Raw genomic sequence first — 26,658 nt, 5'->3', positions numbered from 1 at the left:
AGGTGCATTGGTGATCCTAAATTGCCCTTAGTGTGTTCTTGGTATGTGGGTGTGTGTGTGCCCTGCGGTGGACTGACGCCCTGCCTGGGATTTGTTTCTGCCTTGTGCCCTGTGCTGGCTGGGATTTATTCCAGCAGACCTCCGTGACCCTGTAGTTAGGATATAGCGGGTTGGATAATAGCAGACAGACTGACTGACTGATTAAACACAATTCTCTCCTCCACACCTCCCAGCAAGCTCTGTCTTCTGCCTCCCAACTCCGGCTCGCTTGATGGGTTTACAGCAGTCCATGATATAGTCCTTGAGTCGCGAAGTGCTTCTGTCCTTCCATTCCTGTGTCTTGCCAGCACTTCCGGGTCAGATGGAGAACTTGCACCCCCACGGGAATGCGTCCTCAGCCCCGTCCTGTACACCCTGTTCACCCACGACTGTGTCACCTCCCATAAAAATAACATCATCCTAAAGTTCAAAGATGACACCGCAGTGATAGGACACATCACTGGTGGGTCGAGGAAGCCTACAGGAGGGAGGTGGCCAGTCTGGTGTCATGGTGTGAGGACAACAACCTCACCCTCAACACAGACAAGATGAAGGAGATGATAATGGACATGAGGAAAGAGAGGAGACCTCACCGGACACTGTTCATCCGAGAGCTTGAAGTGGAGAGGGTGAGCGGCATTAAATATCTGGGCGCCTACATCAGTGAGGACCTCACTTGGACACTTAACATCACAGAGCTGATCAAGAGGGCCCAGCAGCGGCTATACTTTCTGAGGAGGCTGAGGAAGTTTGGTATGTCAACTAAGATCCTTCTGCAGCTGCACTGTTGAGAGCATCTTGACCAGCTGCATCACTGTGTGGTACGGCTACACTACACTACTGCTATTGACCGCAAACACCTGCTGAGAAGATCACCAGGACTCCACTGCCCTCTCTGCAGAGCATCTACAACTGCAGAGTCCACAGAAGAACTGCCTCGACTCTCCCCCCAATACGAACTGTTCACACTTCTACCCTCAGGTAGGAGGTATAGAAGTATGAAATGCCCGGCCAGGACACCCAAAGTGTGGAAGGACTGGGGGAGAGAGGGTTGTGGGGATAGTTTCTTCCCCGGGCTGATCGAGGGCAGCCCCCTCGGTTTCCAGTTGGGCCACGGGTTATAAGCATGGGGGCTCAACCCTGTTGGAACCACCACGGGGTGCATAGACCTTTTCCAGAGCCTTATTTGGTCACAGAAGAAGCTTGTTAGGCACCTGGAGTCCATTTAGGTGCCCTTTTAAAATCGAGCCACCTCACTCGATAAGTTGGCCAGAGTCAAAGCCTGAGGAGGAGTGGGGGGAGAAGGACTGGCGGCAAGAAGGGACTGAATGGTGATGGTGCATTGCGTTGTGTTTACTGGTATTGTAAACTGTCAATAAACGTGTGGATTGTGGCAAAACTTGTCTCATGCCTGTCTGTGTCTGGGTTAGGGTGGCAGTAGGCCCCCTTGTGGCTCAAACAGGCTAAAGAACTCTTTCTTCCCCAAGGCCATTAGACTCCTAAATAACTGACTGGAGTTTATAACCGTGGTCTTCCTCACACAACTGTATTTGACTTGTCTGTCACACACCTACCTGCACGTTACACTTTATACTTCTATTCTGTTTTTATACTTTATGCCGCCCTTGTTAATTATTATTTATTGCTACTTATTATTTATGTTTATATTTATATGTTGGTTTGTTAACCATTGGTATTTGGTGTGGACAACAAAGAAAGAATTTCATTGTACAGGGAAACATGTTTCCTTACTGTGCAGATGACAATAAACTTGATTGATTGATTGCATTTTCTTTGGGATTTCCATCCCTGTAACTTTGGAGTATTTTCGGGTGATGTAGAAAGTAGAGACTCCCAGGTCTCCCTGCAGCACCTCCTGGTGGCACCCACGGTTCCCAGCAGGGCTGTGAAGCCAAACTCCAGATCCCATGGTGCCCTGTGGGAAATCTGGGGCACCGCTATGCTGCAGGGAAGCCACCATCTAGTGTCCCAAAGTAGGTGCCTCCCCCCATCCTTCCATTCTGTGGGCGTCCCGGCCGTCCATCACCGTTGTTAGTGCTTTAACTCTGCCACGTCAGGTCATCCTCATATCTTTGATTTTTTTTCTTTCCCTTTCTAAGGATATCATAAAAATAATTTGAAGTCGAAAACGAAGGACTAATTATCAGTCCTTCACTTTCCTTCCAAGTATTTAATTAAACCCAATAGTGCCTGATAAAAATACACACAGGTTGTAAGTGGAAACAAGCTAAATGGAGAAATGCTGATTTCTTTGGTCATTTGCATGTTATTGCTAACAAAGGAGCAATTAAAACAATAAATCCAGCTGTTTAAGATGAAAATAAGCAATAAGGGTTCAAAATCTTAACGAACGAGACAACTACAATGTGTCACTTGAGCAATAAGTGCTTCTTGTTAATTAACCAATTGGTTTGGAACAAAAACCTGCAGCCATGGCGGCCCTCCAGGAATTACTGTGCCCACCCCTGGTTTAGGTGATGTAATTGTAAAGATGGTAAAAGCATGAAGTGAAAAGACAAATTAAAAATAAAAATAAAGATGAAGGAAAGGCTTACCTGCTGTTGGGGGGGCAGAGGTGCGGGGATGTAATTGAGAGGCGCTGAAGGCTGTCAAAAGAAGCAGAGAGTGGTGTTAACTCATGAGGAGACGGGTGACACAACCAGAAACTCATCAGCTTATTCCGGGCTGGCACAAGGAGGTCCGCTGCCAAGGAGGCTCACTGATTCCTTTGGGGTATCTGACATTTTTTACATTAACTCACCGGGGACCTTTTGATGTGCCTACCATGTGTTTGGGGGCATTCACAGGCACCTCTGACCCAGAAAACGAGTACACCAGTGGGTCTTTTTGGCTGGAGAGGTTGGCATCTTTTTGGCACAACACCTTAAGATGTGCATTTTCCTTGAATGATAAGCAGATTTAACAAATTTTACTGCAAGCTTTTTAAGCATTCCTTATGACCCTTGACTGTGGTGAAATGTGTATAGGTGTGCGAGGGGTCTTGTGTAAAACAATAAATGTTGTCAAAATGCCCATTCAGTGCCCATTCAACTGGAGTTGGTGGAACAAGTCACAAGGCCATCAAATGGCATTTCAATGTAAATACTGTCACACACGTGCGATTAGGAGGAAACTGAGTGGACCAAGTGACGGTAACTACCTGCCAGGCCAGGGGTTGGCAGGGTGCGCTAAACCTACTTCTGTTGTCTCTGCAGGCCAAATAGGGGAAAACCTATCTGATTCAACACTGATGATGTCACTTCCGGTTCCGGTGCCAAGACTAACGTCACCTCCAGTACTGGTGCCAAAACTGATGTCAGTTCCGGCCATAGATGACATCACTTCCTGTTTTGGCTTTTGAAGCCGCCATCTTTTTGCATATCAGATCAGTTCAATCTGGAACTAAACGGGTACACTTCATATTCAATACCCTTTATGTAGCCAGCCAGGGATAATATATGGGTGGATGCTCCAAACTTTTTTGTGTGTTGTGACTGATTCTTTTGACATCACGTATTTTAACTTGTCACAGCATAAACTCCTGTCATTTAGTGACTTGACTAGAATTGTGTTAACTGCATTACATTTGTGTTTATAAGCAAACCATATGTAAGTGTCTTAAAGGACAGGCATTTCCAAGGATCAATAACTTCTGACCGTCGGTAGGACCACCATGATGGAATACGTGTGTGTGAATGAGAGGGAGGTCAGTGGAGTGATGAGGATGAGGGGAGTAGAGTTGGTGAAGGTGGAGGAGTTTAAATACATGGGACTAATGAGGAGTGTGGAAGAGAGGTGAAAAAAGAGAGTGCAGGCAGGGTGGAGTGTGTGGAGAAGAGTGTCAGGAGTGATTGGTGACAGACGGGTATCAGCAAGAGTGACAAGGAAGGTCTACAGGATGGTAGTGAGACCAGCTGTGTTATATGGGCTGGAGACGGTGGCACAGGAGACAGAGCTGGAGGTGGCAGAGTTAAAGAGGTGAAGATTTGCATTGGGTGTGATGAGGATGGACAGGACTAGAAATGAGGACATGAGAGTGTCAGCTCAGGTGGGACGGTTGGGAGACAGAGAGTCAGAGAGGCGAGATGTGCAGAGGAGAGATGTGTGGTATATTGAGAGAAGGGTCCTAAGGATAGAGCTGCCAGGTAAGAGGAGAAGTGGAAGGCCTAAGCGAAGGTTTATGGACGTGGTGAAGGTGATGGGTGTAACAGACCAAGATGACGAGGACAGGAAAATATGGAAAAAGATGATCTGCTATGGTGACCCCTAACAGAAAGAAGAAGAAGAAGAAGAAGAAGAACTTCTGACTGTACTCTATGCATATTTTCACCTGTTCATATATATCTATTCTGGACATAAAAATATTTCAGATATCTATATTTATTCATATCATGCATCTGTACTACTGATCGGTATTCCCATCTATTTCCTCCTCTTTCTATGTACTACTACCTGGAAATTCAAATACCAGGACAGAGTGGAGGCCCTGAGGCTAAGGATCTGCACTGGTATCCAGAAGGTTGCCGGTTCGAATCCCCCGTTACTGCCAAAGGAGACCCTACTCTGCTGGGTCCTTGAGTGAAGCCCTTAACATGCAGTTGCTCCAGGGGTGCCATGGAATGGCTGACCCTGCACTCTGACTCCTAGGGATATGGAAAAAGTAACAAATTCCTAATACAAGAAATTGTATAAGGCAAAATAAAGAACAAAAAAAACCAGAAAGATATATATTCTCATTTGTGTGCTATCTTTTCATTTTTATTACTATTTAATTTAATATTGTTTCTTTGTATCAGTATACTGCTGCTGGATTATGTGAATTTCCCCTTGGGATTAATAAAGTATCTATCTATCTATCTTATTGCACCTCACTCTACTATTTGCACGGTCTGGTTAGATGCTAAACTGCATTTCGCTGTTCCTGTACAATGACAACAAAATCTAACCTAATCCCGTCCAGTAGGTTACGGATGTTCTATACTAATTGAAATTGGAAAAAATCTAATTCTCACTTAGAGGATCTGTGCAGATATTTTAAAAGGATCTAATTAATATCATTTTAGAATAAGCATTTAAACTGAGGAAGCAGATTGTCTTCCCAGTTTTTACTCTGTTTATTTCCTACTATTAAAGTTTTACTCTATTGGCCTAGCTCCCTTTCTTATGTGTGGGGGTTGATTTGATTTGAACCTAATTTTGTAAATTTGACTTGCTTGTATGGAATGTTATTTGATTTTAATAACTCCAATAAAATGTTTAATAATAATAATAACAATAATAATAATAATAACAATAATAATAAACTAATTCCATCCTACATAAATTTGAGGCGGTGAGCGGAGTACCCTGGCCCGACTTGCATTACTTTCACACAGGTGTAGAGCACATTGTATATTACAGAGCTGGCATATCTGTACTTTAGAGAGTCAATTTTGTCCGTCTTAAGAAATCAAGAATTTGGGTTTTATTTTGAAAGATAACAACTTTTCAATTTTACGACACCTTGAAAAATATGATAAATAGAAATAATTTACTTCTAGTTCACGGGGGTCGAGTGAAGTGAATTCCGGGAGCTTTTATCATTAAATGGCAGGCGTGTTAATACTTTTGTCCATTGCTATGTGCAGCTTCTTGAGCAAAGACTTCAAAAGGAATTGGATTCACAGAAGAAAAAGTTGTTACCATCCAATGGCATAAAAATTATGTTAGCGTCAAATGTCGTGAAATGTTTACTGACATGCATTTAGATTTTATTCCATGACTTCTTTTGGATGTTCCCCAGAAAAGTGGAGGAGTCTGTGCACATTGTCAACTGTGAGAGCTTTTGGGGGCACCTTCAGGGCTCTGGTGAGGTAAGCAGTCACACTCGTATCTGAAGCCAGTTACCAAAAGCAAAGCATGAGACAAATCGTAACGCAAGGCAAAGGCCGAATTCTTCAACAAAAACATTTTCTCTAAGTAGTTTTTTTTTTTGCAATTTCTGTTTTATTTGCACAAGCGAAAGTTTCTTGCAAGTCCTCTCTCAAGTCTTTTGCCGTTTGCTTAATGTTGCTTTATCTTGTACGAGCTATCCCCGGTGGCTCCACCCACAAAGTAGTGTAACAGGACATCAAGGAGAGCCACACCCAGGCTCCCTACTCCTCTCAGCCTGTAGTCTCTCTGATTCTTAGCGCGATGAGAAAAGTCACAAAATCAACCGGAATGTTCAAACAAATTCTAGAAAAAAACCCTATCTAAATCCGTTAAGTAGTTTTTTTTGTGAAAAGCAGACAGACGTTGGATTTTATACATATAGAGATATTATGACATATATTAGGGGTCTCACAGAATGCAAAACCAAGCAACCACACCGCATCATGCCAACCAGACACAAACAATGGCAGTGATTATAATAAGCTGTGAATGCTGCTATAAGAATACAGAAAATGAAAAACAAAAAAATTACAAAATCAAAAAAAAAAAAAATAATTCTAATAAGCTCTTAATCACACTTACAGTAGGTGGAGCAGTTAATCAGGTGGTAACATTCAAGTTTTTTAACATTTCAACCACTTAAAGACCCACAAATTCATTGATACTAAAAAAATATGAAAGACATTACCACTCAAATTCTGTTGCTCACTACTCTTAGGTACCGTTGCACTGACATGAATAGCACCCATGATCCTTTGCAAATGCTGTGTTCCATTTGAGGTGCGAAGTCAGAATTTCTGAGCTCTTAGTTGGAATTTTCAACTGTAAAGCCCCCTTAAGTAGAATTCCCAATTCGAAAATTTCAGGGCTTGTGTGTCAAGTCCGAGTTTGTTCAACTTCAGATCATGACGTCAGTCCAAAATGGCAACGTACATCACAAACTTTAGTGAGAGCTGCAGCGTTAAACTGTTTATTAGCATTTCTTTCTACTCGTGTCTCATTAAATCAGTGGTACACACGATACTATCTGACTTCTATCTGTGGACAGACATGTTGCTACAGTGGTTGGAATCCGTTGCTATCAACTGATATTTATTCCAACGGCGCAAGTACAACAAAGAATTCCCAAGACGCATTCATTTTGGATTTCTTAATATATTACTAGAAGATGGTCAACTTGTGTGTGACATCACTAACAGCTCCGACATCTCACTTCCGAGGTAAACAGAATGCAGCATTAACCAACAGAGATTTAAACAGGAATGCTCTGGACCTTGGCAGCCATGTTTGATGAGGGAAGATGTGCATCTCTTGTCTGCTCCTATGACTTAAAATCCACCATATGGGGTCTCTTGAATTCCATTCCTTGCCTTCCCCCTAACATAACCTTCAAATCTATACTTTCATAAAGTGAATATGAACCGACTAATGGATCATTTTAATTTGTCAGGGAATACTGATCAAATCAAAACTCTCAACAGATTAAACAGCTCTGTGCTCACATAGTTAAGAAGTGGCTCCAATTCCTGATCACACTTCAAGTCATGTCTATAGATTATTGGGATTATGGTCATTTTTTTTTTTATTCTATCATTCAACATATGTCATAAACTCAATGGGATGTCAGTGACTCAATGGATTCTTTGTGTTACCTGAGGCTGCTGATCTGGAGTCATCGGCTGCAGAGGGGACTGGGGTGTCAAAGGCACATTTCCATAAATGGGATCAACGTTGATGAACTGAAAGGAAAAAAAATAGAGAAGATCAAGGTGTCATTGAGGATCAGTTTATCAAAATCTCATCTCCTTCACATTTGTTCTCAAAGCACTTTGCAAAACCTTGCAGAATGCATTCCTTTTATTTCACAGATCATTCCATTTTATAAACAGCCTCCAGTTTTGCAGATGGTGAAGTGCTTTGAGAAAGGTGCTATACTGGATAAAAATGGACCCATAAGCATTTCCACCCTTGCATTATCAGACTCGCTTAAGGAGGGAGGCTGAAGCCTTGCTCTGCAGCACTGAGCATAAAGTTTTAACAGACAATGGACAGGAGGCAAGTCCACTGCAGGTATATAACTCTTTGAGACCACTGACCAAGTCTCCATGGGTGAAGGGACAGTGGGTTATTCTTCCTATCCATCTCATGGCTTGTCCCCGAGTAGCTGCTGAGTGCCAGTTACTTTCTAAATAAAATATTAATATACTGTACTATTGTTGAGTTCACCTGGCCTTCTCAGACTCCATACCCTTTTTGGGTACGTTTGTACGCATGAAACATCTTGGTTCCAAATGTGAAAAATGGACCACTTACTCATGAAGGAAATTTCTTGAATGCTGGACGCTACACAAACTTCTAAAATTTGGAAACCTCTCAGTATTCCCATCTATATGTGAAAACCTCTCATTGAATTTTTTAAACTCATTTGTTTTAAAACCGAAGAACATTTTTGGCGACTTCCATTACAGATTAGTTTACTGTTTGAAATTTACCTTGACATAGGTCGCTCCAGCTTGTTTTCTTTGTAAATCCCCGACTTTTGTGCGACAGCCGCTACGGAGGACAAAACTGAATCAGCCACGGAGAAGAGCGCTGCTTCAGAATTGCTCTGCAGAAGTAGCTAATGCGCCTGCGTAAATGTCACCCGCGCTTAGCGGGTTTGTAGAGGCGACTGTTGCGCGCGCGTAACTTCTAGTCAATAATTATCCACTTGATGGATGCGGCTACGGCGCCTGCGTACATATTGCGCTCGCGCCTTGAAGCAGACTACTGCGCCTGCGTGGCGGCATTCGCGCTCATCAGCCACAACAACGCACTTCTCTGGCACTTTATTCGTAGCTGTAAGGTAAGTGGCGTAATGTTTGTGACCCAGAAAGTATAGAATTGAATGAAAGAGAAAAATAGCTCCCTAACCGCGGCTCGGTGACAGTTTGTGCTTACCGTGAATAGACTTGTGCTCAGGAGTAACGTTATGCTGCAAACAACCTTTCGGCTGCGTTACCTGCACTTTGTAACGATTTAGTTTTTCTCTGACACTTTAATTGATCTGCAATGGGACACAATTATCTGCTTTAAATTAAGGTCGGAGAGATCCGACGATCTTCCGAATTGGGTACTTTGAAAAATGTTATATTTAAGAAATCTGAACTGCGGTTTAGTTACCGACCCACCCTAACCAACAACTAGGAATGAGACATCAAGTGAAGCCATTCTGACATCCCTTGAGTTGGACTCCGCTGTTTATAAAAATTACCACAAGCCTGTTTGGTCTCACTTTTCAACTACATGCCATTGTAAAAAGGTATTTAAAAACGTTTTATGTAACAAAATAACCTATGTCCTTACCTTTTATACTGTTATGTTTTAATATGACTCACAATTACAAAAATATTTTCAAAAAAAAAAAAAATGTGGTAACTCATTTTTTGATGAAGTGACTAAAAAATTTCAAATCTCTAAAATAATTCTCCAGACGCACCTGAATCTTACACCATCTGGACATTTTCTTACTTGTTGAGTTCAGTTGTCAATGTAATGCTTAGATGGTTCAGAGGCACAACGAGTGCTGTAGTCGCCTCAAGCCATTTGGACCCCAATCTGATTCCTGCCTGAAGGTCATACAGTGGTCTGTCAGCTAGATCAGGTTGAACCACAGCTTTGAAGTGGTCTGCTGGGCTGTGTGTGTGTGTGTGTGTGTGTGTGTGTGTGTGTGTGTTTAATTGACCAATAATGGACTGGCCCCACTTCTAGTGCTGTCCTGCCTTGTTTTGCTCAACATTTAACTGGCAAAAAGTGACAAGTGGCAAGTTTAACACATTGAGAAGATTCACTATAATGAAATATAAATAAAGATTAAGCTGTAGTCGGGGGCCCTAGCTTTACAGCACACATACAACTGCAAGAGGAGCGAAGGATGTGTAATCCTGCGATTTTATCTTTATCAGATCTATTTGAGGTTTGCATGAAAGTACATGAATGTGTGCCCCTCTTAGCTAAAGTCAAATTACTGGACACAAGAAAACATGGAACTGGGCAAAAAGGAGGACTGGTTGGGGGGTGGGGGCTTTGGTTGTTGGTGATCATGTCATGTGCCACCATGTCCTGCTTGCTGTTGTTTGCCACCTAACCTTGCAGAAACTGGACAGTCAGCCAAAAATCTCACTGTCAACCTGTCTGGGGAGCTGGGACCATTTTCAGGAAAGCCAATAATCATAGACAACCAGAAATGAAGTTACCTGAGGGTGTCTGTATAGTAGAGGGACTGAGGACTGAGGGAATGGCTCCTGGAAGTAGGCTGGGGGTGCAAACATCTGCATAGGTGACTCCAGTGGGCTGAATGGTGGCATCTGAGGAAAAGAAAAATAGAGGAAGACATGCAGTTTGTCTAACTTGTGTAGCAATTTTTACACAAATCTACTGCACAGTGTCATTTCTGTTTTTTATTATATAGTGCCACATCTACCTATCCGTCCATTATACAGTAGCAGCCATCCCATGTGGCTCCGGAGGAGAAACTTTAAAAATCAGTAAACAAACTGGTATCGCTAGCTCAGTGTGAGGGAGGAGGGCCCTGCTCAGCCCGCAGCATCTGTCTCGGATTTGCGTGAATAAATTACTCCTGCAAGCGAACTCTGACCCTTGGCATGATGAGAGAAGTCGCAAAATCAACCGGAATGTTCAAGCAAATTATAGGAAAAAAAAAAAAACAGATCTAAGTCCATTAAGTAGTTGTCTCATTTGCTAGCTGGGCGGAGATAAGGAACGCCTCCCGAGACTGGTGCGTGAGTGAGGAGGGTCCCGCCTTCCCCTCCCCCCGACCCGCTGCATCTCTCTCGGATTAGCACAAATAAATCGTCACCGCAAGCGAACTCTGATTCTTGGCAAAATGAGAGAAGTCGCAAAATCAACCGGAATGTTCAAGCAAATTCTAGAAAAATAAAACAACCTAAATCCATTGAGTAGTTCTCTTGTGAAAAGCAGACAGACAGATGATGGATTTTATATATATATACTGTATATGGATGTTGAGAAAGAAATATTATTAACTGTAATGATTATAAGTAGCTAAATACCAAGGACTCATTATGTATTAATCATTCTAAAAAAAGCTTTATGATTTGTTCTTCATTTATGCAGAAAAAGAATTAAGCTTGTGCACAGAATAAGGGACGAACTCACATTATTTTATGAGAAACTGCTGACCTCTTGATACTAACAGAACACCCTGTGATATTATAAATCAGTTGTGACCATTTCTGAATTCTTGCTTAAAACTATTTGAGCATATTTCTTAAAACTGTGAGTGCCCTGATAACCTCTTTATCTGAAAGAAGCAATGTGCACATTCCAATTCAGGGAGTCGCAAGCTAATGTATGTACAGTATAACCTCAAAATGATCTGCCATATATATATATATATATATATATATAATTTTTTTTTTTTTTGTTTAATGCACAAACTAGGTATAAAGAGGGAAGCCCCACGTTAGGCTGCGGGCTGTCTGATCTGACCAGTCAGTGCCACTGAGCTGAGAGGGGCTGCAGCCTCTTTGGCTCACCAAGAATAAAGAAATTGCTTTTTACTTTTTATTGGTGTCCGCCTCCTGTTGTTTCAGACTTTCAGTGACCACAATGTATAGCGCCTTTAACATCTAGTTGTCTTTCCTATGAATTTATCTCTATAATGTCTTTAACATTTTACTTTATGTATATCATTCCAACTGTCTACTGTGTCTATTATATAGTGCCTTTCATATCCATTTACCTTTCAATCTATAGTAGAGTTTTTACCTACCAATCTACAGCATCTGTTGTGTCCACCTATTACAGTATATAGTGCCTTTTTCATCTAGTTGTCTACATATCTATCTATTACTTTATGCCTTTCAAATCTCTCTGTCCATTTATGTTCTATATCTATCTATTAAATTGTGCCATTCATAGATGTCTGTCTATTGTATACTGCCTTTCCTATTTCTATCAATTTTCCTTTTATTTGGTGCCTTTCAAATCTAACTATCCATCTATTTACTGTATCTGTTTATTAAATAGAGTCATACATGACTGTCTACTAGATAGATAGATAGATAGATACTTTATTAATCCCAAGGGGGAATTCCCCTACTCCAGCAGCAGCATACTGATAAAGAACAATATTAAATTAAAGAGTGATAACAATGAAGGTATAACAGACAAACAATATTTGTATAATATTAACATTTACCACCCCGGGTGGAATTGAAGAGTCGCATAGTGTGGGGTCTCCTCAGTCTGTCAGTGGAGCAGGACGGTGACAGCAGTCTGTCTCTGAAGCTGCTCCTCTGTCTGGAGATGATCCTGTTCAGTGGATTCTCCATGATTGACAGGAGTCTGCTCAGCGCCCCTCGCTCTGCCACGGATATCAAACTGTCCAGCTCTGTGCCTACAATAGAGCCTGCCTTCCTCACCAGTGTGTCCAGTCGTGAGGTGTCCCTCTTCTTTATGCTGCCTCCCCAGCACACCACTGTGTAGAAGAGGGCGCTCGCCACAACCGTCTGGTAGAACATCTGTAGCATCTTATTGCAGATGTTGAAGGACGCCAGCCTTCTAAGTAAGTATAGTCGGCTCTGTCCTCTCTTGCACAGAGCATCAGTATTGGCAGTCCAGTCCAATTTATCATCCAGCTGCACTCCCAGGTATTTATAGGTCTGTACCCTAACCCTAACACTACGTCCTGCCTTTCACATTAATATCTGTCTTACATACCGTAATGCCTTTCACATTTGCTATATCACTGTTATATTATCTGTCTTTTCATTTCTTTTTTTCTGTCTAATGCTGAGTTGTATTTCTGGGCACACTTACCTGAGGAGTCTGAGGTGTGTTCATTAGTCCATGATAGCCATAAGGTTGTATCATCTAAAAAGAAGCAAACAGAGTAAATGTCATCAGACATGCTGTGCAGTCTTTGATCAGCACATGGAGATTCTCCCAAAGCAAATCGTCATCACCATCAGTGAGATTCTGTTGGCTTAAGGCTCAGGTTCTGTTCTCGTGAGCTCCTGCCCTCTCTCTTCTCCTGCCTTGTTCTTGGTTTCTTTTGTGTTCCAAAGTGCCAGTTCAGTATGTCACTTACTCTCTTCATACACCTGCTTGTGTCGTTTTACAGGAACAATAGCAGGATGAGTTGATAAGAGGAAGCCGTGAGGCTCTGCGCTTTCTTTAATACCCAAAATGCACTAAGCCCCAGCTTGCTAATAAGCAACGTACTTTCGACGAGTCAAGTGTGCAGGATCGTTATTTCAGGTAACTGACTGACTTTTAATAACGTATCCTCTTGACCTTTTGATTCCTGTATCAATCACTTTTAACCACATTGTGTTGAAGAAAGACACTCTAGTCAGTCAAATTAAATCTTCGTTATACATATATGACATTCTCTTCTGCTTTGTATTCACTCACTTTGTGGAATCCCCGTTCCCAGTCATCTGTTAAGTGAATTACTGACATAAGAGCGCCACCCGTTGGTTTGTAAAGTATCCCAATTCCCAATTTGGCTTTTGCTGTCATTTCTCGATATGTGGTGGTCTTGTAACCTTGTGATTAATGTCCCTAGATAGGTTTATCTTTTGGTTTTGTTAAACCTTGGCTAGTCTCAGCAAAGCCTATCTACTTGAATCAGGTGCACTGGGGCACAGCGTGCAGGGTGTGATGTCTGCAGAGATCTTGAAATTGTTTATGAGACACACGCCAGGTACTCCGGGTCAGGTGTGAAACCATTTCCAATTTTTCCCATTTCACTGAGCACCAGCTCCATACATCCACAGAAATGGGTGGGTGACGTCACTGAAAAAATGAAATCTAAGCAAGTGAAAGTGTTTATCTTATGAGATTAAATCTTGTTTTCCCCATCTTGTTTTCCCCATTATAAGAATTATTGTATGAAAAAATTTGTATTTACGACTTTTTTTAGCTTATTTAAGAAATCTTGTCAAGCCAATTTTGCTCACCCCATTGGCAGATATTAAATTAAAGCAAAACGACTCCCATTTTAAAGTTTTGTTTTTGTATTTACATTTTTTGCACTGTGTGCCTTTTATGAAATGATGCCCTCTACAGGCCTGTACTCTACATTGCACCTAATAATACTAAGACAAGCACTGCCTCACAGTGGGCTTTTTTCCAGTAAGGAGAATAAAAAAGAGAACAGAGCAAAGATAGCCTGCTGTCACCATGTGAAGCGAAACCATTTAGAATGAAACTGGAAGAGAGACAGAGAGCTCATTGTGCCACTGGTGCCCACAGCCACTTCATTGTATGTGTTTACCTCTGCACTGGCGCTGCCAATCACTCTTCCATTTTGCAGGATCTGTTGTGAGAAGACAAAAGACAAAATGCCTATCAGACTTCAGTCAAAGTGCCCTGTCACCAGCCGACTCGCTACTAACCGGTAGTGCCGAGGAGACTTCAAGAAGGCAGAGCAGCCCGATGAGTGTCCTCATTCTGATCTGGACAAGACACCTGAGCGTTGGTTTCATTTGTGGAGCTTCTCCCGCTTAACTTGGCAACTTGACCGATGGGTGGAAGCTTTATTGTCTCAATGGAGAGCTCCTCTTAAGGTGGCACAATATAAAGGGCAGAGGCAGCCAATGAGGGGGGCTGTGATGCAACTGTTCATTACCGTGGTGGGCTGCATTCCAGCTGAGGAGACGTGCCTACATGTCATTAGGCTCCAGAAGTGCTCATTACACAAAGCTCGGCAAATGACAGCATACAGAACTCCAGCAGACACAACGCTGACATAAAGGGCATCCCCGAGTGGAGCGCTGAATGGAGAGTTTGTGCAAAATAACTCAGATCTGCAACTTTTAGTGTTAGGATACCAAAATGATCAGCCATACTTGTAAGCTCGTCTAGCCATCTCTTTTCAAACCCATTTATGCTGAGCAGGGTCACGGGGAAGCTGGACCCCCTCTCAGCAAGTGTTGGGCACATCCTCTGTGCAGGGTGCCAGTTCATCACAGGGTGCGTGCACACACACACACACACACACACACACACACACACACACACACTAGGGCCCATGTATTTAACCTGCATGTCTTTGGACTGGGTGAGGGAACCCATGCAGACATGGGAAGAACAGCAAACTCCACAGAGGGAGCACCCAGGACGTGAGCCCTGGTATCCTTGTCTCAAGGCAGCCGCACTATAACTGTACCATCCTGTCTCCCCTCTATACTTGTAAGTTCATTTTATAATTGGCCTTTCTGCTCTGATGTGTTAATCTTTTATGTACCATCAGCTCACTTTCACTTGCATACTGTAAGAAACATGCAGCCCGGCCGGGAAATCCCGGGAATGGAAGACTGGGGAAGACAGCTACTTTTGGAAATGCCTCCTCCAAATACACTAGATGGCAGCTCCCCTGGAGTGTATCGGTGCCCCGGATTCCCACAGGGCATCCTGGGACTTGGAGTTCAGTATCACAGCCTTGCAGGGTGGCGTGGGTGCCGACAGGGGTTGCTGTGGAAGGACCTGGGGAGTCATGCTTCCCTTATAGCTCGGAAGTACTAGGAAGTCACGAGGATGGAAGCCCCAAAGTACTTCCAGGCTGATTAAAAATTCTCCTTCTGACCCGGAAGTGCTGGCACGTCACATGGATGGAAGAACAGAAGTACTTCCTGATCAAGGACTATATAAAGGTCTGCAAAACACCCAGCAGGGCACCAGAGTTGGGTGGTTGGTGGACAAAGCTTGCTGGGTTGTGTGGAGGAGAAGAGAATAGCGATTATTGTATTATTTGCCTGTTATTTGTGGCTGTGCTGCTTAGGGAGCACTGTTTTGAGAAGAGAAAAGAATTAAAATACTTCTCAGTGCTTGTACCTTGTGTCCCGCGTGTCTGTCTGTTAGGTTTAAAAGGGCAACAGTGCCACCTAGTGTCCACAATACATTTTTAAAGTTTTTGCTTTGTTACAACCAACCAACCCCAGCTATAACCTGTTTTCTGTGGGGGAGGAGAGAAAGCTTTCAATTCATAAAAAATTTTGATCTTCGTTTTTCGACAGATCTCGAATTTTAGGGGCCTCATGAAAGAGGCGCTCGAGAGGAACCCTCAAATACCGTAATTGTACAATTCATTATGAATTCTTCTCGTCAGACCAGCTATGTCATATGGGTTGGAGACGGTGGCACTAACCAGAAAGCAGGAGACAGAGCTGGAGGTAGCAGAGTTAAAGGTGCTAAGATATGCATTGGGTGTGAAGAGGATGAACAGGATTAGAAATGAGGACATTAGAAGGTCAGCTCAGGTGGGACAGTTGGGAGACAAAGTCAAAGAGGTGAGATTGTGTTGGTGTGGACATGTGCAGAAGAGAGATGCTGAGTATAATGGGAGAAGGGTGCTAAGGGTAGAGCTGCCAGGGAAGAGGAAAAGTGGAAGGCCTAAGAGAAGGTTTATGGATGTGGTGAGAGAGGACATGAAGGTGATGGGTGTGACAGAGCAAGATGACGAGGACAGGAAGATATGGAAGAAGATGATCCGCTGTGGCAACCCCTAGCAGGAGCAACCGAAAGAAGAAGAAGAAGAAGAATTGCTATCGTAATGAGCTATTTTATGATCAGAAAGATAATTCCTGAAATGTTCCAGAATAGTTCGGGTAATTTGGTTCCGAGGGTGCGAAGTCTACTTTGGCTCACTTCTAAATTTTTTTTCCTTCTGCATTGTAATGTGTATTGTCGTTTTGAACTCTTATTACTTTTTTTAACATTACAATTTGTGAAAGGTGCTATATACATAAAATAAAGACTGACTGCCTGATTTCAGTTTCTTCAGGGTATTATTTAGTTCATCCAATTCCAGCACTTCATTTTTATGTTATTGGGTCTACGCCGGCAACATATTTTCAAATCTGTAATTGTGTGTGTTAGGGGAGTCTCAGTAATCTGTCTTAGCACCCCCTTGGGGCATCTCACTTTATCATTAGCCAAATCTGTGTTTCATTTTTTAATTGACCCCTTCTGTCCTGATCTTTTAATCTTCCCTTATATGCCATCGGTTCACCTTTACCTCCAAAACATTTCACTGTTTTTTTTTTTTTCTTATTTATTTTAATGTTTTATTGTTATTTGATTGACTCTGTGAAGCTTTGTGAAAGGTATGTGATGCCCAAGGCACGTACAGCCGCCCTAACCCTGACACAGACAGGCAGGCCACAGACTTAGCACACCACACACGGTTTCCAGCACACCCAGTAAAGCACCACACAGTCCTTTCTTTAGCCACCAGTCCTTCCGCCTCCACTCCTCATCCTCCTCCTCCAGAGCTTAGTCTTCCTCCTCTTGACTCAGGACCTCGACTTCTGGCAACCGGCTCCTTTTTATGGTGCACCTGGAAGGACTCCAGGTGCCCAACAAGCTTCTTCTTGCCGTACTTCTGGGCGTGGCTGAGGTGCAGTCAAATAGGGCCCTGAAAATGTCCATGCGGCCCCTGGTGGTGACCACGGGCTTCAGCAGGGTTGAGGTCCCATGCTCATGACCCGTGGACCCACTGGAAACCAAAGGAACTGCCCTCTGTCGGTCCTGGGGAGAAACTGTCCTGGAAATAATCTCTCCCTCCCAGTTCCTCCACAATTAGGGTATCCTGGCCATCCACCACAGGTGCTATATAAATGAAAGCTTCACTGGGTGATTTAAATTCCAGAAGTTTCTTAGTAAGTCCATCCATCTAGTAAGCTTTATTATTTTATTATTGGTTAGCCGAGCATTCCAAGTCTGTGCAAAGCAGCAACTGACACAGGATGAGTTAGGTGGACCCTGAATCGGTGCAGGGAAGGTGTATGTGTGTCTGAGTGGGCCCTGTGATGGATTGTTTAAGGTTGGATCCTGCCTAGCAGTTGATGCTGACTCCCCAAAGTGCAATAGGTGGCTTTGTGAACATTATAATAATAATAATAATAATAACTTATTTTAATTATAGGCGCCTTTCAAGACACACAAGGACACCTTACAGAGCATACATAAAATTAATAAAATATTACAGTACAATAAAAGCAGGATAAATACAATAATACAATTGAATATAAATTTATCAGACCGAATAAGCCATCTTAAAACAATGTGTTTGAAAGGTAGGAAGAGTCGATATATCTTGTGGGAGAGGTGAGGGGCCACTTGACTGAAAGCTCTAAACCCCCGCCATGTTTAGGTAGTCAAGCAAGCAGGAGGTCTAATAAGATTGACAGAGGAAGAAGATCTAAGGCTATGAAAAGGAATGGAGATGTGAAGAAGATCAGAAAGACAAGGAGGTGCCCAATTATGAAGGGTCTTGTAAGTAATAAGCAGAATCTTCAAATCAGTGTGATATTTAATAGGGAGCCATTGAAGCTGTTGAAGGACAGGAGTGATGTGTTCAATGGAAGGGGTTCTGCTAATGATACGAGCATCAGCAGCATTCTGAACCAACTGGAGTTTGTGAGGAAGACCAGGAAGGATAGAATTGCAATAATCAATGTGAGCTGTGACCAGAGCATGAACAAGAATAGCAGTGCTGGGAGCTGAAAGAGATGGGCTGATATTACGTACACTGAAATATACAGACCGAGTAACATCATTAATATGTGCCTCAAATTGTAAGGTACTATCGAGAATGACACCTCAGCTCTTAACCTGGGAGGAAGAAGAGATTAGAGAATTATCAACAGTCAATGAAATATTATCACATTTATTTAAAACAGATTTAGTTCCTAGCAGAAGAACCTCTGTTTTATCACAATTTAATTTAAGAAAATTAGCAGACGGCCATGATTTAACTTCCTGCAGACAGTCGGAGAGGGAAGAAAGTGGAAGAGTGGAATCAGGCTTAGTAGACGGACAGAGCTGGGAGTCATAATGAATATTACATTTCCTAAAGATATGAGGGATAGAAGATAAATAATAAATAGAAGGGGACCCAAGGCAGAGCCCTGTGGAAAACCACTAACAACTGGGCAAACTTGGGATCTGAAAGTTTTTAATTTATGTTAATTTAAGACCCATGGAAATCTCACTTTTATCTTCTCCCCGAATTCCACAAATCGTTCAATCCCAGGCAGCCTATTGCTTCTGTGTGCAAATGTCCTCTTACTCCTTTTTCAGCTTTCCTTGACAGTCGTATGAGACCTCTGGTTGAAGGTCTCCCTTCATACTTAAAAGACACTAACCAGGCTCTCCAGTTGTTGACTGATTAATCCTTACCAAGGATATCACCCCTCTGAACACTGCCATTCCTCATGATGAAGGTCTCTTGTCCCTCAGGCAGACACCCAGTCCAGGATCCCCGCAGCAGAGTGGCAGAACTGCTCCCTACCATCAGTGCCTCCTCTTTTGATACCAGTGTTTTTCATCAGGTCAGTGGTGTTGCAGTGTCTACTACAATGGGACCCAGCTTTGTCGGCTGGATAGACGAGAGTTTCTTTTGTAACTGCTGAGGCTTTGTACCAGACCTGCACAAAAGATTTATCAGAAGTTGTGCTGGACCCCCCTCTTACTCTAGAAATGAGTGTAAAGGAAGGGCAACAAACAGGATAAAGATTTGGGGATTCCACCCCATATGCTGTAAGGCAAAGCAACAAAACAAGTGATCATTCAAGACCGAGTCCAAATAAAGACTAAACAAGAGGAGCAACGACTTCTGTGTATATAGAAAGAAGACAGGAAGGGGTGGGATCACGGTAGGAAGTGAGTTCTTGTAGGTAGGCGTGGCGAAGTAGGCGGGGTCATAGGCGGGCTTTCCTTCTGTTGGTCTAGGGAAGAGGAAAGAAAGGCATTAGCACCATTTAGCAACCCCCGTCTCTGTGTGTTCACTCCCAATTAAGTCCCAGGCGCGCGCGTGTGTGACACGAGCTACATGAATACATTAACAATTTTACAGTTGAAGTAACTCTCCCATTTTTAGATATCAGTCTTTCTATCAGCTTTCCTGGACTTCAAACCTCTGTCAGTTACAAGCCAACAGACTCACACAGTGACCTTCCATCCCTAGCATTCTCAAAACTCTCTACCGCTTTCACATTTCCTTAGAGTCTGCCGCCTATACATTGATGAGAAGGACTTTCTTCATTGACAGAGGATACTCTTCTCATATTTTGAACAGGGCCCTGAAAACAAGACAGGAGTAGACCTCGTAACATCTGCTCTAAGAGGAACCCCAATAATGAAACCTACATCCTGCTGGTCCTACCTGACTATCTATATCTCCAACAGGTCATTAAAGAAAATGTCCCCATTCTTCAGACTGATCCTTCTACAGGGGCCTCTTTTTCTTGACTCTCCCTTAATCTCCATCTTTTAACCACCAACCCTACACAAACCTCTCATTCGCAGCTCATTTCTTAGAGGAGAGCCACATTCTGCACACCACTTGTAAAAATTTCACCAGTTATCCCCTTGTATCTGGTCCTTCTGGTAAATTCAATAAATAATGAGTCTCTTGCCAGTCTAAAATTCATATTTACTGCATCTATCTATCTATCTATCTATCTATCTATCTATCTATCTATCTATCTATCTATCTATCTATCTATCTAAGTGAAATGAGAAGACAGCTAGCAGAGCTGAGCCATTAAAATGAATCAAAGACCTTCCAAAGCTCATTGTAGAACACCTCACGTCTCACTGATCTCTCTGTTTGTGTTCTTCCACAGGACTTCAAAGACACTTTTCAAAGAGAAATTGGAGAAGCTAAGCTCATTCTCATCTTGGGATCAGACAATTCTGCAGGTTGTATTGACTGACTAGTTTTTAAATCTCTCCGTCTCCTCTAACGGCAGCTTTTCCTCACCTGCTCTTCCCTTTTCTCCTTTATCTACGATGACTTTGGTCCTTCCTTCCTCATATAAGTTACCTGCTCTTTCCTTTTCATTTTGGATATATATGCTAATCTTTTTTTAATTTTTTTTATTTATGTATAATATTGCTTGTTTGATATAATTCATTCTGTGAAAGGCACTATATATGCAAAATATTGAACAATTTTTGGTATGGACCACAGGATAGGTCAGGGTTCAACTGATATAACTTTTAGCATGCCAGGCTCATCTGGTACTGTGGTTTTATTTTCTTTTCATCTCGGTCAATGAATTTATGCAAATTAAACACATTTGCATATGGTAATTTTGCAAAAGTAGTGAAAGACAAAATTGTACATAGCATCACAGCAGACCATGTTGAGTTTTTCATTTTCGTAATTCTTAATTTGGTGGGAGTCTGCTTGCTGACTTACATTTCAAGAATGCCATTTTCCAGAGTTGCCCATTGGGTGCCCCAGCGGGTGATGACTCTGGATTCTTAGTGTTTGTTTGCAGGTTGCAGTACACAAGCCAGTTGGAAAGCCTGCATTGTGCAGTTTCACTTCAACCCCAAAGTAGAGAGGCAGGGCAAAATCACCCCAAGTAGGCCATTAATGTTCAGTGGTATTTACTAGTGGAGCCCAACTAAGAAATCCTCATAAAAAACATAAAGAAAGGAGCTCATTAGTTTTTAGCCCATGGTGCCACTTCTGAACCTACTGCCCATCTTTTGGCTCAGCTTTATGCAGCGCCATACAATCAGGGGTCTGTGAGTCTGTGCCACGTTCTTGGAGTGTGCTTTCAGTTGATAAACGTTCTAATAGTGCCACCAAGTGCCTACTATCCACTGGCACTGCTTACTTATCTGGCATGTTGCCAGTGCTTACTTTTGGGGACTGATTTGAAGGGTACATGGAGAAAGGAGTATATTCTTCACAACCTCTTGCACGTCTTCCTTTTCTGCCCTGAGATCAGAAGAGAATGACTGAAATGAGCATTCATCCAGTGGAGCAGGTGAGCCATGACAGGTACAAACATCTCAGATGGGAGAACCCCGAAAGCGAGGACAGTAAGCACTTTATGAACTTGAAATGCAAGAGTAAAAAAAAAAAAAGCCCCCAGACTTAAGATGGCTCATGTGGGGCTTGCTGACACAGTGAATGTTTTTTTGCTTTTAAGTCAAAAACAGCAAATCCTTAGCTGTGTCAGGTCTAGCGTGCTGGACGGCTTACCAAACCAGACAGACGGTGCTTTATGTATTGCATCAGTGCACAAAGCGCTGCCTGAGTGACACGTTTAGGAAGTGAAAACACATCAGCGTAATAACAGTCTGTGCTGGACCGTGACTCACGACGCTTTTGTGTTCTATAGCTGTTGGCTTTAGTCAGCCAGGAGAATGAATGCTGTTTGGTCTCGGCTTCGCTTTCTCCTCACCTGTCTGAGAGCCCAGCACTTCACATCTGTTGGAGGATTTCTACATTAAGGGTTTTACCTTACTGTCTGATGGGTAGTACACGGTGCCTTCTCTATCTATCAGTGTTATAGCGCCTTTCACATCCATCTATCTATCAATCACAGAAATGTAATAGACGGATAGACGAATGTATAAAGTAATATCACCAGAGGGCGATGTTGAGCAAACCAGTTACACTCATTGTAAGCTGAAAAAGTTGTCTCTGTCTGTCTTATATAGCACCTTTCATCTAATATGGGAACACTATCTATCTATCTATCTATCTATCTATCTATCTATCTATCTATCTATCTATCTATCATATCTATCTATCTATCTATCATATAGCGCCTTTCATATCTATCTATCTACTATATAGTATATAGTGCCTTTCACATCTATCTATCTATCTATCTATATACTGTATTATATAGTGCCTTTCACTCTATCTATCTATCTATTATTTAGCGCCTTTCACATATATCTGGCTGTCTGCCTGTCACAGTGGATTCAGAAGGTATTGAGACCCCCTCACTTTCTGTACATTTTATTGTGTTGTAGATTGAATTTTAAATGGACAGTTTGCCATTTTCTCCCATCTGTCCACACTCAATATCCTCTATTGACAAAGTGTAAACATGCCTTCAGAAAAGTTTAAAAATGTATTAAAAATCCAAAAGTGAAATCTCTCATTCCTAGACATATTCCGACCTTCTACTCTGGCCCTCAAAATTGTGGTCACTTGAGCCCAGAACTTGATTGGAGTCCACCTGTGGCCAACCGCCATGATTAGATTGGGCAGGGTGCTGACCAAGAACCCAAGTGGTCACTGTAACAGGTCCTCAGAAGTGCTCTGATGAGAGGAAGAACCTATGGGAAGGATGACCATCTCAGCACCTCGCCATCAATCAGGCATTTATGGTAGAGTGGCCAGACTCTTTGAGTATAAAGCATGACATTTTAAAGGACACTGAGGACGTGAGGAAAGGGATTCTCTGGTTTAAGCAACACACAAATTGAACTTGCTAGGCAGAGATCCTGGCACTATTTCCAGTGAATACCAGTCACTCACTGCTCATCACCTGCCTAATGCCATCCCTATGGTGAAGTATGGTGGTGTTAACAACATATTATGGGGGTGCAGGGACAGGGAGTCTAGCGAGAATTAAGGGAAGGACTAATGCAGCCAAATACAGAGAGGTCCTTGAAGAAAACCTGCTCCGGACTGGTGAGATGATTCAGCTAAAATTACAACAATAATGCAAAGCGTACAGCCAAGACAACACTGGCGTGACTTTGGGCTAGACACTCAGCTTAAACCTCATACAACATGTGTGGAGGAACCTGAAGATGGCATTTTACTGACATCCTGTCTAAGGCAGCTTGAGGGGATTTGCCAGGAAGAATGGGATCAACTGTCCCAATGCAGGTTTGCCAAGCTTATAGAGAATGACTGAAGCAGGAATTTCTGGCAAAGGGGCTTCTATTAAGTAATGAATTTAGGGTCTGACTACATCTATGAATGGGAGATTTCAGTTTGTGATTTTTAATAAATTTGCTAATCTTTCTGGAAACACGGCTTGACTTGGCCATTATGGGTTATTAGGTATAGAATAGAGGTGTCCTGGTGGGCCACAGTGGCTGCAGGTTTTCATTCTAACCATCATCTTAATTAGTGAGCCGTTTTTGCTGCTGATTTACTTGTCTTGCCTTTGTTTTAATTGACGTGACTCAGACCCCTGAGTTGTTTCTTTTACTTAATGAGCAGCCAAACAATAATGAGACACAAAACAAGATGCCACATGAAAATAAAGAAAGGTGAAGGTCTCGGCCATGCGGGGATCTGCTCAGGCCACCAAAACATTTTGACGGTGGTCTTAGAAAAAACAGAATGAGAGCAGCAACAAGTCCAGATATTCAGTAATGGCTTTAATGAACAGCATAAAATCAGCTTCTCATTAAGAAACTAGTTGGAGTGAAACTGGCTGGAATTTGACGTTCATCTGTCGGCTCGTTTCACATCCCATTTCTGGTTGGCTGCCATTGAAACGAATCAATTCAGAGGACTGGATCTTTATAAACAGGGCTATTAGAATGAAGGGAAAAAATAGTTAATTAGCAGTGAGGAAAAGGGTTTGAATGAAAACCAACAGCCACTGCTGTCCACTGCTAGGAGTTGGACACCCCTAGTACAGACAAATGGGCAAAAATGGCAAATTTATCCATTTCAAATTTTATCTACAATTCAATTCAAGAGTTGTTGGACGAATGGTTGTGACCCCAGTGTCAGATAAGTGAGGAACAGTGTTAAGGGGATCTTTAATACAGTTTTAGAGTAACAGGATAAATAAGTAAATGACCAAGTATAATATTTTTGTCTCATTTGTTTAACTGGTTTCTGTTTATCTGCTTTTAGGACTTGAGTGAAAATCTGATGATGTTTTAGGTCATATTTACGCAGAAATGTAGAAAATTCTAAAGGGTTCACAAACCTTCAAGCACAACTGTATAATTGAAAGATTAGCTGAGTGCTGCCTTCAGCCTCGTTTAATCCTGGCTGTCAGTTAACAGCACCTACTGCACACTAAGATGGCCATCTCCTTAGTACAAAAGGGTTATTGCAGACTTATGGAGTCTCTGCTTTTACATCTGAACCCCCACACTGGCCATTCCTATTGGGGTGATGGCGCCGGTTCACCCACAATACTAAACAGAGTGTTCAGAAGTAAGCGATAGTAGACCCAAGTGGGGTCAGAGGGTGAAGTCTGAGACAAAGATGGGAGGAGCCAGAGGCAGACAGCAGAACAAAGGAAATGTAGGGGTAGACTCTCAGACATCCACAGACAGGGGGCAGCAACAAAGAGCAGTGGAAAGGAAGGTTATGGGGGGAATTATAGACACGGACAGGTGAGGCAAATACGAGAGAAAAGGATGGCTAAGGGCAGAGTCTCAGACAAGGATAGGAAGTGCCAGGGGTGAACTGCAGAGGAAAAGAGAGCTGGAAGTAGAGTCTCAGACTCAGAAAGGTAAAGGAAGGCCAAGTGTTGGGGGTCTCGAGTCAAAGATGGGGAGGAGCCAGAGAGAAATAGCAGAGGTACAGTGTCAAACCCACAAAATGTGGCTATTCCATTGGCAGCATGGACACTGGAAAGTAATGTGCATTCCTTCACTGCTGATGAACTGTCATTATAGTGCGTCTGTAAAGTATGACTTTTAAATGAGGGCAGAATTTCAGAAGAATCGCATTTTAAAATCAAATCAAATTAAATTTCCCAGAATGCATTTTTGAATGTACACTAATGTGTGGTCATATTTGTGTGCATTTGGTTTTGTCTCTTCCTATTCCAAAGTCATTTTTCAGAGAAGTGAAGTTATAAGTGGAATGGAGTTGTCATTAAGATTAATGCCAAGTTTCAAAAAGGTAACTTGCTATACCACTCTGTACCAGTAGATGGTAGCATGTCGCCATAAGTGAGCTCAATTGCCTATCATGGGTTGCATTTTTTTTTTTGGTTCTTGTTGATGTGAAGAATTCATAACAGAGAGTCGCTCTTTGTTTGACTCTTCAGACCTCACTGCATATAATTTTGGGGTTGCTTTTCATAAATTGTCAATTATCGTGCCTATTATCTGTGATTATTGTAATTAATGCTGGAAAGGTATAGAGCCGTTTACTGTGGACACACACTGGAGTTCAGTCTCCGAAGTCCACAGTCTGAATATTTCTGTTTTTCTAGTATTGTCTGTTTAAAATTAGGCTTTGAATTAAATGAAACACGTGCTAGGCGGAGGTGCATAGTCTTTTGGATTTTATCCTGGAGTGACGCTTTGCCTCTAAGGTTGCACATTAGAACACGGTGCACATGCCATGTTATTTATGTAGCCCACGTAGCCCTTGTGGTTTCATTATTAAGAAAAACACACTTGTTAAGCAGCGTTCTATTTCTGAGGTTACAGACAAAGAGTGACTGTTAACAAAAGTCCTGTTGTTTTCTCAGGGTATGTAAACAAAAGCTTTGCAAACAATGGCAAGTCAAATTAACTCAAATGTGGCATTAACTTATAACTAATTTATATGTTGAAGATTAAATTGGTCTTTTATACCAAAAACAATAAATTGGAGTCAGTCTACATTCCTCTTCCATTGTTGGTTAAAAGACACGAGGCTGTGGTGAATTGAATCTTAACATCTGCCTAAACTCACAACCAGGTTAAAAGACCTACAACAGCAGTGACGTGTGAGGACCTCGCAGGCGAGAATCAGCAGGATGACAAAGCCACAGGAGCTGGAGCTGCGCTGAGCAGAGCAGCAGGTTGGACTGGAAATGAGCGAGAAGATGGATGGCTGGACGAGGAGGGCTCATCCAGAGGAGGGTCAAGTGCTTCATCTGGCATTGCAGTGAGAGTTTCTCCAGCTCCCATCACAAA

At 42.4% G+C, this 26,658-nt stretch overlaps 1 protein-coding gene and 1 long non-coding RNA gene across 4 annotated transcripts in view; one reads left to right on the top strand and one right to left on the bottom strand.

Annotated features, from left to right (window-relative positions):
• The window catches only part of LOC120527071 (extensin-like), a 20,901-nt gene extending 6,357 nt beyond the window's left edge, over positions 1-14,544 (bottom strand). For 2 of the 3 annotated variants that reach the window (XM_039750110.1, XM_039750109.1), the window contains exons 1-6: positions 14,400-14,544; positions 14,279-14,320; positions 12,817-12,870; positions 10,209-10,319; positions 7,626-7,712; positions 2,616-2,666 (exon numbers count right to left, since the gene is read on the bottom strand). In XM_039750110.1, the coding sequence (XP_039606044.1) occupies positions 2,616-2,666; positions 7,626-7,712; positions 10,209-10,319; positions 12,817-12,870; positions 14,279-14,320; positions 14,400-14,489 (435 nt within the window). In that variant the 5' untranslated portion in view covers positions 14,490-14,544. The remainder of the gene's footprint in view (positions 1-2,615; positions 2,667-7,625; positions 7,713-10,208; positions 10,320-12,816; positions 12,871-14,278; positions 14,321-14,399) is intronic. The other variant, XM_039750111.1, reaches the window with a different exon arrangement.
• On the top strand, positions 8,756-26,658 carry LOC120527073. The gene is made up of 3 exons (XR_005633271.1): positions 8,756-8,818; positions 20,634-20,709; positions 26,441-26,658. It is a non-coding gene; the product is annotated as an uncharacterized LOC120527073 (long non-coding RNA).

Source organism: Polypterus senegalus, chromosome 4 (genome assembly GCF_016835505.1).
Source record: "Polypterus senegalus isolate Bchr_013 chromosome 4, ASM1683550v1, whole genome shotgun sequence".
Lineage (NCBI taxonomy): Eukaryota > Metazoa > Chordata > Cladistia > Polypteriformes > Polypteridae > Polypterus > Polypterus senegalus.
The sequence above is the reverse complement of the archived record's forward strand: the minus strand, read 5'-3'. Positions and strand labels throughout refer to the sequence as shown.